This window comes from Diadema setosum, chromosome 15, assembly GCF_964275005.1.
Source record: "Diadema setosum chromosome 15, eeDiaSeto1, whole genome shotgun sequence".
Classification (NCBI taxonomy): domain Eukaryota; kingdom Metazoa; phylum Echinodermata; class Echinoidea; order Diadematoida; family Diadematidae; genus Diadema; species Diadema setosum.
In genome coordinates, this window is record NC_092699.1 from 23801200 (window position 1) to 23814783 (window position 13584).

Below are 13584 nucleotides of genomic sequence, written 5' to 3' on the forward strand. Positions count from 1 at the left end.
TTGCGCCAAAGGCTCCACGATCACTTATAGATGGGCTGTATAGAAGAAGGAAAGAGGAAGCATGCTGTGTACGTGACTAAAATCTGAGCAAGGAAAGTTACATATTCTCAGATTCAAGGTCATTGCAAAGCGAAGCTGACGTAAAACGAGCCAAGAGGCCGGGGGATTCCCCCGTCATGCACGTAATTTCTTGTTCTTTGCTGGGTGGATCTCAAGTATAGTGTATCTGAAACCACCAAGAAAGTAGGTCAAGAAAACAAGTTGAAAAAAAAAAAAATAGATCAATGAGCATTGTAACAGAATATGTGACTGGATTATTCTCTTCCACCAGAAGTTTTGACGCATCATTGTCATGAGAACTTTAATCACCATTTGCACTGATGCTACTAGGCTAACGGATAGGAGCTCTGTTTTGAAAGACCACATCATTTCTAGGGGAGAAAATAGATTTCAAGCATGCCTTTGGTGTCAAAATAGTATTTTTAGGGTGAGTTTAAAGGGATGGTACAGTATTGGTGGAGATGAGAATTGGGCTTTTAACTTTTTGCGAGATACCAAAAAAGCACTTACGAAATAGTACAGAGCATACCATTTTAAGAGGAATTCAAAGTTTATTTGATGAAAATCAGGTTTGGAATGACTGAAACATCCAAAAACAAAGTAAAACAAAGCAATCGTAATAAAGTGTGGATCCCACACTTTACTAGAATCGCTCTGTTTTGGCTATTTCAGCCATTTCAAAACCAATTTTCATCAAATAAACGTTGAATTCCTCGTGGAATTACATGCTCTTTCATATTTCATATAAGGTTTCTCATAATCTCACCAAAAAATGTTAGAAACCTGAAATTAGGTCTCAACCAAAACTGTACGATCCCTTTAAGCTATCATTTGAGATAGTACTGAAATAAGAGAGCATTTCACAAATTTGTGTACATTTCCTCCGACCGCTGTCAGGCAAAATATATATTATCTTAAATCTAAAACAAAAAAAGTCTTAGTGGCAACTATTGCCCAGTGTCAGTGAAATGCATATGGTGGTATTTGAAGCACCTGAAATATCTCCCAGCTTATAGGTGCCACAAAGAATTCATCACTAATTAACCATATCAGTGATGTTCAAAGGAAAGTGTACTGCTGTCCAGACATGTCTATTATTAGCTTTCTCTTTGAGGAAGTTGGTTTGGGATAACATTTACTTCTTTCTCAGACAAAAAAAAAAAAAGAAGAAAACCTAAGCTAATGCCTTATCTTTTTATGCTGTTCCAAGAATTGTGAGCAATATTTGATTTTACACCAAGAGGCTTAGGAGGAAAAAAATAGAAAGATTATTTTCCCTTTCAAGTGCAACTTGCGATAATCCTGTTTGACCCCATTCTTCTAACTGCAAGGTTCCTTGTTCTTGCCAGTGAGTACAAATGTATATCCAGTTAGTAGAAGAAAAGGGGCATTGGAATTGCAGATAATCCAGTGAATAAAGCAAGGAGGGTTTTAGGATATTAGAGGAATAAGGGCACACTATCCCTGGTTATTGTCGGTTAGAGATTTGATAGTTGTGTCTTCGTTGCTGCAAAAACCCTGAAAGAGTACCACAGGCGATATTTTTGAAGATTTTTTTTTTTTTTTTGAAGAAGGGACAAAAAGGTTAGAAATAGTGAGATTGAGTATCGAGGCTTTCACTTAGATTTTGAAAATTGTGAACTTACTCCAAAGTAATAGAGACACATAGTTTGGTATGGGGCAGGGCAAGACTGTAAGTCTCCTTTCTTTTTTTTTTTCCCCTTCTTTTTTTTTTCTTTGCAGGAAGTAGTACTTCCTTTTAAAGACTTTTTTTGTTGTTGCAAAAGTATAGAAAAGATGTGACTTCCTGAAAACGTGTACTGTGTTAAAAAAAGAAAGAAAGAGGAGCTTGTGTCTGCACTCTAGCCATATGATATGGCTTAGCAGTATTTCACTGAGTTCAGAATGAAAAGCTTTTTTATCAAGATGGGGAAATACATTCTGCTTTAAGAGACTACTGTACCTTAAGGGGCTCACTCAGTGATTTAGAGAAGAGTTTGTATTGTGCTTATTCTGAGAAGAAAGTATTGCTCATTTGAATGGTGTGATAAACACTACATGCAGCAGAATGTTTAGTAATACTACCTAATGTGGATTTGCCTTGTGCCAATCGATTATGCAGTTTGACACTTGTTACAAGCGTGACGAAATGACACCATTTCTTTAAATCATTCTGAGTAGTGGCACAGTTTACTGCACTGAGGTTATAATAGGTGTGTAAAAGATGATGAAGTCTATGTTAACCATGGTACTTGTTTTGTCCGTGATTCCGTGGGGGAGTTAATGAAGATGTGTCTTTATATCTCCATGAGAGATCTTGTGGTAGTGTGAACATCTGTAAAACTGACTCTTGTGGCTTACTTTGTAATTTGAACCTCTCAAATCTTTCAACTTTTATCCAAAAAAAAGAAAAAGATATGCCTTCAGTAGTGTCTTCTCTATCTCACCGAGCACCAGCCTGAATGCTTTTGATAATATCATTGAGTGAAATTTGTGTTGACAGGTCTTCTTGAATACTCTTTCATACTTAAATGTACATAGATTTGAAAACAGTTTGCAATAATTGACTTCAAATGATAGAGCTTGTTCAGGGATGTCAACCCTTACTATACTATTTTTGTATAAATTATTTTGGACTCTTCGTCTTCAAACTTGAGAGATATATATAAGAATACTAAGTGTACATGCGTGTACATATTCATATAGATATCTTCCTCGTCTTTTTATATATATCCAAAGTGTAACTAGACTCAAATGTTGCCTGTCTTTGTACATAGATAAAAGAAAGTATGACAGTTTCTCTTTTGTGATATACAGTGTAACATACTTAATTGAATACCATGAATGCTGTGAATTTGTTAACATTTGCCTATAGAATCAATAAAGGGCTTGACGTCTGTTGTTAAGTCACATAATTTGTCCGTGCTGTGGTTTCGTTGCGATGGTAGATGTTGAGGCGGTGTCTGTTGATGATGTTGAGTGGGCTGATAATAATGGTGACAAAAGTGATATGGATAGCATGATGGTGATAGTTGTTCTTGTCACAACATTTTGAAGAAATTGTCTGCCCCCTACTCTCTATAGCTGCTCCAATGCCTTTCATGAACGAATCCTTACTGTTGACAACCAAAGAAATTAGGCCAAGTTCACTGAATTGAGATTGAAGTCAAGTGTTTTAAGGACCCAAATAGCATAATTGATAAAAGCAAACAGCAGCTCACAATGAACATGAAGAGGATTTTCACCCTTAAAGTTTTCAATGCCCAGTACCATCTGAATGGAGATACAAAATGATGAATCTTGCGTAGTATTTGGAAAAACTCAACATTCTGGTAGAGTGAGGTTTAGTGTTCCACACTTTGTGAGTGAAAGGTCAGAGTATCTGAATGAATGAATGACATGAATCAGATTAATATCATCCTTCATCTCAACACGGTTGTCCTGTCTCTCAATGTCGGCAGTTGAAATTCCATTTTCTACATAAGACCAATTGTGAAATAAAGGGACCACCCAATATCACATAAACCCGCTTCTGTGATCACATTATGAAAACCTTTATAGCTAAATGAGCTAAGTGCTATTTTAAAACATTTCAAAGTAAGTCCATCATCAGATACAGCAAAATTAAGCCTTTCCAGCAATACAACACTTGTGGCATAACAAGGAATATTCTAGAAGTTATGAGTAGAAATATCCTTATTTTCTTATCATTTTCTCTGTTTTTAGCAGCTTTAATCACAAGTATCTAAACAAGAATGGAGTTTAGCTTGTTTTGCGATAAAACTCTTCTTATTAACAACACGATCATACAGTCATAATGGTATCATTTCATAAACAATAGCAAGAAATGTAAGAAGTCACTGTACAGGAGTGAAAGAAAATTGCCGAAAAGTGCAATATACTTACCAGTATCTTTGGAATAAGAGGAGCTAATTTAACGAAGAAAAAAGAAGAAAGAAAGAAAAAAATATGTTTTCATCAAATTCAGAAAGTTTCCGATAAAGAGCAGAATGATTATTGTTTGTATCTCACCCTGTTACACAGTATTGCGTGAACAGACAGGTTTTGAAGTCATCTCTTTAGAATCTGAGAGAAAAAAAAACCAGGGTGGTTGTAATTGGTTGATTCACGTGGGACATATAGTCCTTATCATAAGATAACTGTGATGTGATTAAAGGGATAGTATAGTTTTGGTTGAGATTGGACTTCAGGTTTCTAACTTTTCTTTTTGATATAGTAAGAAACCTCTTATGCAATATGAAAGAGCATAAGAGGGGATTTCAAAGTTTATTTGATGAAAATTGACTAAAATAGCTGATAAATCCAAACATAAATTGATATAAAAGCTATAAGGTGGGAACCACCGTTTATTAGGGTCACTTTCTGTTTTTGGAAATCTTGGCCATTTCAGAACCAATTTTCCTCAAATGAATTATGAATTCCAATGGTATGCTCTTTAACATTAACATTTTTATAAAGTGGTTTCTGAATACAATGTATCTCACAAAAAGTTAAAAGCTGAATCCTCATCTCAACCGATACCATAGCATCCCTTTAATCATGGAGGTAATGACGATCGTCATGGTGGTCTACACGTTGCTGAAACGGTCTTACCACTGATCTCTTTGATATTCCCATAGAGATCAGACGTGGGTCTTTACTCGTGACTCGTTGAGGTGGAAAGCCGCTTGAAAACAAAACTATCTGCGCCAATCACTGATCTCGACAGAATGTCGCCGTTGGCAACAAAGAGAAATATTTTCATCTTGCCGCAGATGGCGCCAAACAACTTTTCCCCTGTTGTTTCCTATAATAAACATAATACATTCTTAAATTTTATTATTTTCCCTCTATCCCTTTTGTCTCATTCTTCTCTTTCTGCTTTTCTTCTCCTTAAGCTTTCATTGTTGCTGCGTGTTCTTCTTCCACCATACGGAGTAAAAGCGACAGGCAAGCAGCTATGAGATCAATTTCTTCAAAACAAAGCAAAACGTTCAACGACTCAAAGTTAACCGAGTGAACAAAATGTGTCAGTTTGACACGACGTCTGTATCACGAACCAGGCCTCCCTTTCCCTCCGCTCAAATCAATGCACCTCATGCTTTACCGTAGTCGGTGGGTAATTTGCAATTATATTTTCTGCATAGCAATCAAACGTTGAATGAACGTCAATTACAATCATGAGATATAGTGCATGGGGGAAACTCATTCAAGTGAACTGTTAGGGTGTTCATGTTAAGCTCTTGAATACATAAAGTAAAAGCCATGGTTATCAGTTTCTTAATGCATCAATGGGATATTTAATATGTGAGTCAAATTCACTTTATGAAGCATTTTGGTATGATATTGATTACATGATAATGTACATGATAAAGAAAACTTAGGGCGAGGTTTCCCTGGCCTTTGCCTTGAAAGCAGTGCGAGCAATAGAAGTTTAATCAGCAGTTGAAACTGCAATGCATATTTAAAAACCGATCAATGCAATGCATTTGGCAGCAATAAGGAAATGACAATTATAATAATTCATTTGATTATACAGTTTGTTATCCGAAGGTTCATTAATCCGAAAATAAGATAAGATTCGTTATTCCGAAGGTTTGTTAATCCGAAATCGAAATAGGGTTCGTCGTTTGCATGCACATTCTTTTAACTTTCAAAGTAACGAAACTTATGTCGTTTTCGGATTAACGGAACTTCGGAATAACGAACCATCTGTAATATCGCCGCAAAATTAATGTTCGGAATCACTTGTAAACCCTATTTCGTTTTTGGATTATCGAACAGTAAGTGCACCTAGATATAGGGAATCATTGTTTGTTCCGGAATAACGAACCTTCGGAATAACGAATATTACCCTTTTACATCTATCTTATTAATATTATGATATCTAATGATTGCGTTTTCTTCACTTGGCACTTTATTTCAGTAAAAATTTAACAAGGACAAACCGATGTCCATACGTATAATAGTTCGTACAAATAGTACAATAAACGCGAAATCACGTATTCCTAATCAGTAAATAAATTTTGACATTACGCCTAATTGAAGTCTTTTAATGATATGGATCACGCTTAATTCACTTTCTTTGCAGTTGCATTCTGCAAAAACTTTAAAATATATATATATATATATATATATATATACACACGAGGACGTCGCGTGTACACCCACATACATTTTGGTTGCTGTTTTGAAGGATCTTTTTTTTTTTTTAATGTCAACCAAGAAAACATAAATTACTATACTTTGACAAACAAAATACCGGTATTTCTTTAACTCACACATAAATGTGAATATTATGAACCTTATAGCTGTATAGTTTCATAACATATGCCAAGCAGTGATATCGTGCCACCACGACGTCGTATGCTATTGTTGTTGTTTTTGTTTTAAAGAAAGAAAGAAGAGAGAGAGAGAGAAAATGGGACCTATACAAATAATTTGCCCCAGACAGCACTTAACATAAAATCGATAATGTTTGTTTAACAAACATTATAAATCTTGGAGAGATATAAACAAGAATATCAAATATACAAGTCTCCACAACGGAGCTCATATCGTTTCCACGAGGGAGCTATTATTGTCTCCACAAAGGAGCTCATTAAAGGCATAATTTACCATCTGCAGACGAAACAAAAACCCAGAATTAGTGCTTGAAATTAGTTCTAAAATGTGATAGAAACAACCAACGTAAACATTTGAACCAGTATAATCGATGCTAAGTATTGTTAAATATACAAAATGTGAACAATTGTTGTAATAAAAATGTTTACACTTTCCGGAGTAAACCGTCTATATACAGTTATGGTTTAATGATAAAAATAGTGATACCTCCTTACATTTTAGGCTTTATTGAAAAATGTTATATGGTAGGATGTTTTGGGATACAACTAACCTACACATATGCATCAAAAGTGATATCTTGAACATTTTTAAAATGACTGCTCCCAAAAGTAAACAGGACCTTTAAGTCGGGTCTAGGGCAATTACCCCCTGGGCAATTACCCCGCACCCTTCCCCTGGCCCTAATCCTAATCCTAATCCTGAACCTAATCCTATCCCTAACTCAAAACTCCTAACCCTAACCCTAACCCTAACCCTAATCGTTACTCTAAGCTTACCACTATCCAGTATTTAGCCGGGGGGTAATTGCCCTCTCGGGGTAATTGCCCGGATACGCTTTAAGTCTCCACGAGGGAGCTCATTGCTAGTGGATGATGACGATGTTATAATGCACTTGCAAGTCCCCTGTTGATCATCACACAAGACATAAAGTAAGTTTCCTGTTTTGAAATTAAATAAAAATGATAAAAACGTACATACATCCATTGCATCACCATGATCTGCGGAATCGGAATGACTGAGCACTGTAGGCCTACATATAGGTTGCTTTTCAAGGTAGGGATTTGTCGTCGCTATGTTGAAAGCGCCTAACACGAGTTCTGTGTTTCCATGTAAAAAGGACCTAATGAAATTATCACCAATATCTTTAACTAGCCTTCGCGATTGTGACAGCTTTCACTATTTCGTAGGGGCGAAGATTCACGAAACTCCAAAATTTCCCAACTTGTCGAATTATCTGTCCAAATTGGAATAAACGTAATTTTGCCCGCGTTCGGTTTGTTTGATATGTCGCTTTCCATTGAGTAAACTTGAACACAAAGCGACGTTTAATTTATCAACACCATTTTTTTTTCGACAATATGAAGAGCTTGCTTCCAAAAGGCGCTAAATCCATCATTTTTTTTTAATTGGATTTAGCGCCTTATGGTTGAAAGCTCTCCAAATACAATTTGAATGAGACAGGATGTGAGAGTCAGGGTTGATAATAATAAGACTCATAACATTTAACAACAACTATAGTTGTTGCTAATTGTCTCCGATATAACACCAAACATATGGATTAACACGCTAGATTATCTATCTCACAAAACCTTTGATATTGGACTGATTGGCCGAAATGGAAATAGGGAAAGAGCAAAATTTCGCTCTGACGAAAAACAAGTGTTGCGTGTGTGTATGTGAGCGTTGGGGTGATCATGACTGTGGGGAATGGTTGTGTTGGAAGAGTGTGCGTATGTGTGTGTGTGTGTGTGTGTGTGTGGGGGGGGGGTTATACGCAGTTCGTGTTTGTTTGTTTGTTTGTTTGTTTTTTTTCTCGAAGATTCGTTTATCCGAAAATGACAATTTATAAGGTTCGTTATTCCGAAGGTTCTTTAATCCGGCCGAAAATGAAATAACTTACTCGTAATTCCGGAGGTTCATTTGTACAAGCTTTCCTTTCGTTTTCGACCTACCAAAATAAAGATCCTTATTTCATATTCGGAGTAAAGAACCTTCGGAATAACGCCACAAATCTTCGGATTAACGATTCTATTGCTTAGGCCTATAAACATGGATTTTTGTGTTTTCCGGAATAACGAAGCACAGGCCCCTAATGTTTAATTTTCGGATAAACGAACCTCCGGAAAACGAATCCATTTCATTTTCGGATAAACGAACTTTAGGAACAACCAAGACCAACCTTGTTTCACGGGGGATTATAGGTATCTGTGTGTTCTGAAATAATGAACCTTCGGAATGACGATCCAGTACATCTCCGTGTGGGGTGGCGTGTATAGGCCTGTAGAAGGAGTTGTCTGGAGCCTCAGGATAATTTCCCCGAGAGTAGTTTTATCGACTGTCATTTAAGAAAGCTATTAAAACTAAATAGTTGTAGTTTCTGTAGGAGTTAGTCATACATGAACCAATCACACCATTATCCTGATCTGCAATATAGCAACTTTCAATATCATTGCCTTTTCTTTTAGGCCTATAGAATGGGCACCATAATCAGTAATGATGGGCTAATACCGGAACCTCCAAATAATGCTACGCATCCGGGGGTTTCCGTCGTCTTGGGATATTTTAGTAGGCCTATTGTTGACCTCATTGTGTCGCCAATCAAGTGGAAAAGAATTGCCCAACTCGGCGCATGTAGATATCCACGTGATATAAGGGGCATATGGAAGAGCGTATTTTTTTTTCTGGAGTAAAAGTTTCCAAGTGGAAGCTGTATCTCATAGCCAATATCTCAGTATCCATGAAATTTGGTCAGATTTTCTAAAGTATAAAGGCAAACGTTATTGCGGGCTGGTGAAGAGACTGTGTCCCCCAAGCTAAGTGATTCTTTGCTGACTATCTATTCAGATGATCATAAAGCCATTAAAATCATCAGTCACGATTTTTAGTCGGAAGCTCAGAGATCAGAAGGGCCACGATCGTGCTGCAAGAGCTGCGTACTACGGTCAGCTGTTCGAGTGTTGGACGTCACATGACATGACAGTCCAGTGACAACAACAAACCGCTATCCACGCACGAACGAAGTACGAACTAAGATGTCCAGTATATTTGGCAAGAAACGTAAGTTAAATTTTGTATGTTTTGTAACAGATAATGCAAATTGTTTATCCCCACATTGTGCTACAGAGGGGATGGTTTGACTATAATACTTTTGCAAGTACCACTGCAGTGCAAGGAATAATATACGGCCCTGAGCTGTGTGCGTAAACTGTCCATTGTAGCGACGAGAGCAAATCTTCAGTCCCATACATACAAATTGTAGTATGTGACCACTCCTCAAAGGCCTCTTGATTGCACACCGTCTGTCTTAGGCAATTACTTAGCTCACCGCACCGAAACTGCGAATCACCACGACACCAGATCACGGAACCAGATCACGTAGAACTGCTGCCGTGTTGATTCTTCAGAAGAAAGTGCCTAGCGTAGATCTAGAGGCTAGAATTCTGACTCATTTTGCAGTGACATGAATTGAACGACGTGTGCATGCGTGTGCTATTCTTCTGCATCTGCTATCATGCACACATATTTCTAAAATGAAATCTGACAGGGAATTTAAAAAATCTATGTAACCATGCCTGTTGCAATACTATTATCACCAATATCATCATGTAAACTTCGTGGAATGGATGTAAATTAATCCTGTGGCCATGCTGTAAGTGTAATTAACAGTGATGTATATCACTGTTTTTTTATGTTAATAAAAGAAGTCATCTGTTAATGTTATCAGTTATGCTGTTCGTAAATCAGTTTATATCAGCTGCATACACTGTATGTGCTGTTTAATTGTAGAGTGTACAGTGTAAATCTAATATGTATACTGGCCATTCTCCGAAAAAGTGTGCAATTACTGTTGTACAAATGACACAAATTCAACATCAAAGATTTGATTCATTTTCTATCAGTCCAGAAACTTCAATCCCTTAGGAATACAAAACAATCAATGGGTGATTTTTGAAAACTCATATTCTTTCAAGAAATATTTCCAAACATAGAGTCCTTTTTTTTTTTGCATGTTAAAGCCAAATATCAGATACATTACCAGAGGTAGCATCTTAGAAAACTGTTGATTGTCTGCTTATTTCTTGCTTTAAAATGGCAATTTATATGTTAAACAAAAAGCTTATAACGTAAACAAACATCATGGAAACATTTTGGAGTCAGCCTAGATCTACTCTGTAATAAAAATGATCGTAATTTATAAAGTGAAGGCTAAATAAGAATCAAAAACATGTACATATTTCGGCTTAAAATGTGTTACCCTAATTTAACTTTTTACCTGCATTTTAATTATTTATAGCAATAATCTCATGGATTATGTATGAAACTTTGTGAGCAAGTATTATAATTCTCATAAATAGCAAATGCCAGGTAACATCTCTGCCAGATTAAATACTTTTTGGATCGAAAGGAGAACAGTGTGTGGTAACGTATCTGACGCATCAGACGTTCCGTTAGCATACAATTGACCCAACAATAAACCCAACACCAATCATGCTAATATATTCATTTTAACTTGTAAGAATATCACAATATGATTATTTCTGTTAAAACACCACACTTCTAAATGTAAAGAATGTTCTCGTCATAGATACAAGCTGTAGAAGATTAGATAACTCTTCAATAAAACTTTGAGATGTACGTGAAATACGCAAACCACACAAGCACAAATCCATAATACTTTTTTCTGATATAATTCCGAAAGTTTGCAATTATGATACACGAAAGATGGTAAGAATGAAGTTGGAGAAGATTTATGCAAATGATATACATGAATTCAATTTTCCTTTGTTCCTGTCTGTAATAAATTAGGTCTCAAGAATCAATAAACGATGGTAACGTATCTGACAAAGTATTTATGTTCATTGACACAATAAACTACCAATTTACAACAAACCCCAATCACACAAACATGTGATTCAAAAACCTGATTCAAAATGTTACACCTCAAATCCTGTTGTCATTTTCTGAACATAAACATGCAACAAACTAAGTGCTCTTGAATTTAGCCTTAACACTAAGCGCATTTTATGTAGATAAGATGCAAAATTATAAGCAAAGGTAGACCGTTCATGTAGTTGCGTTTACTGTGAAGTTGAAAAAGGGTTCCACACTTCAGCCCTTAAAGTCCTATGTTACTGGTAAACAAAGCACACACACACACACACACACACAAAAAGTGCAACAAAGCAGAAATAAAATGAATTTGTAACGTCTATCGGACGGCCCTTTTTGTAAATGTCACAATTCTAAGGGAGGGTAAAGTAACCTCTGGTTTAGACGAATATTCAAGTTTTAACTTTTTGCAAGATAATCGAATCCACTTTAAATACAAAATACTTAATTCCTCTTGTAGTATACAACTCCAAGAGGAATTGAGTATTATATGATGAAATCGATTTTGAAATGACTGAGATGTCCAAAATAAAGGAAAAGAAAGATGTCCAAATAAAAGTAGATGAGCCATCACATTTTGTTAGGAACTCTTTCTATTACTTTATTTTGGATAAATCGGCCATTTGAAAACCGATTTTCATCTAATAAACTTTTAATTCCTCTTAGAACTATATGTCCTCTTAGCAAGTCATATAGAGCACGTTGTCAGCCTGTTAACCTTGCTTTACGATAAATTTTCTTGGTAACGTATCTGACATGTTTGATGGTAACGTATCTGATATGCCGTTACCGTTCTCAAGCTATAATCTACAAAAATATTAATTTTCTCCAACAATTTCTGTTGTGTGATTAATCATTACCTTAAGTATTCTAAAAGTATCTGAGCTTTGTTTGTAATTACAGCATACTTTTTTCTAAATGAAGGAAAGTTTAAAGTATCTGATGTCAGCTCATCGTAACATAAGGCTTCTGCAGCTTCGATCAGTATATATTTTTTTGCATCAAGAGATTCAATGAATAAATCATGGTTCCATGTATGCGTTAGGTTGACTTTATTTAACACATGAAATTACACTGCTATGCGGCATTACTCAGATCTTCTCTCGAGAGTCTGAAAAGGGGTAATGTATCTGACAGCGATTTGGCGACATATTAATAATCTCTTAGAGAAATATTAAAACATCATATTGTTAATATGTAATATTATTTGTTATTCAGGCACTTGAGGGGCAATGAAATGCGGTACAAAAGATTTGATTTGAATGATATGTTAACGAGTAACAACTTGTTATATGAGCACTTCCTTGTCTGGCGACATGGGGTATTTAGGGTTACATCAAACTTCGGATCGTATTTCTAGTCTTATCCCGGATGTCCCAATAGCTTTATTGATATATATTTTACAGGTCTAACCTCTCGAATGAATTTAACTAAAAATTTTGATTTCTGAGGGAAAAAATATCGATTTAAACTGTATAAACATGCTGGCGACACGAAAATCGCAGTTTTGCACACTTTTTGGGAGAATGGCCCATACATGTATGCCCATGATTATATGCATAGACCTGTATCTGCCCAAACAAAGCAAAAGTGAGAGAGCAAATATGAAGTCAAAGAGCAGTGAACATTTTGATAGCACATTTGTTTGTCCTATTTCTGATTTTGTGATGGTTAACCACTGAATTGGGAGCCTACATTGTAAATCTCGAATACTAAATGGTGTATTTAACTTGTTTTGTTTTTCCTTTTGTGTACTGTATAAGCTGTTATTTTCGCAAGGGTTTAATTTTTGCGACTTTCGCGAATTGCAGTTGGATCGCGAATTTAACAACACGCGAAAATGTCTCCATGTGCTTTGTTAATAGAGCATTAATTTAACGTAAGCGTCGGCATCAATTCACGAAAACAGCATCTTGCGAAAATGTCTATGACCTCATCATTCGCGAAAATATCTGTACGCGAAAATAACGGCGTATACAGTATCTTATTTGAAGGTTATATGACATAAACAGCAGGTTAGGAATGAGCACAAGCAAATCTTGAATCAGACGAACATTTTGTTTAATTCTGCTCAGGTCAAGATGAAGTGGAGGCAGCAAGACAAATGGCGATCAAACTCACTCTTAGCAAAGAAGTGGCATCATCCATCAAAAAGGTATGCAGATCACTGAGATAACTGACAGCTGGTGCATTGTGGGATGCAGGGGGAGAGAGACAACTGTGATATAGACAGAAGAATGGACATCTATTAATTGAAAAATGTGTACACGCATGACATAAATTTCAAAG

The 13584-nt window shown here is 36.1% G+C and overlaps 1 protein-coding gene across 1 annotated transcript in view; it reads left to right on the top strand.

Moving 5' to 3' along the window:
• Positions 1 to 9421: 9421 nt before the first annotated feature.
• The window catches only part of LOC140238604 (pleckstrin homology domain-containing family M member 1-like), a 30474-nt gene continuing 26311 nt past the window's right edge, over positions 9422 to 13584 (top strand). The window contains exons 1-2 of the mRNA XM_072318505.1: positions 9422 to 9462; positions 13371 to 13450. Of these exons, the coding sequence (XP_072174606.1) occupies positions 9438 to 9462; positions 13371 to 13450 (105 nt within the window). The 5' untranslated portion in view covers positions 9422 to 9437. The remainder of the gene's footprint in view (positions 9463 to 13370; positions 13451 to 13584) is intronic.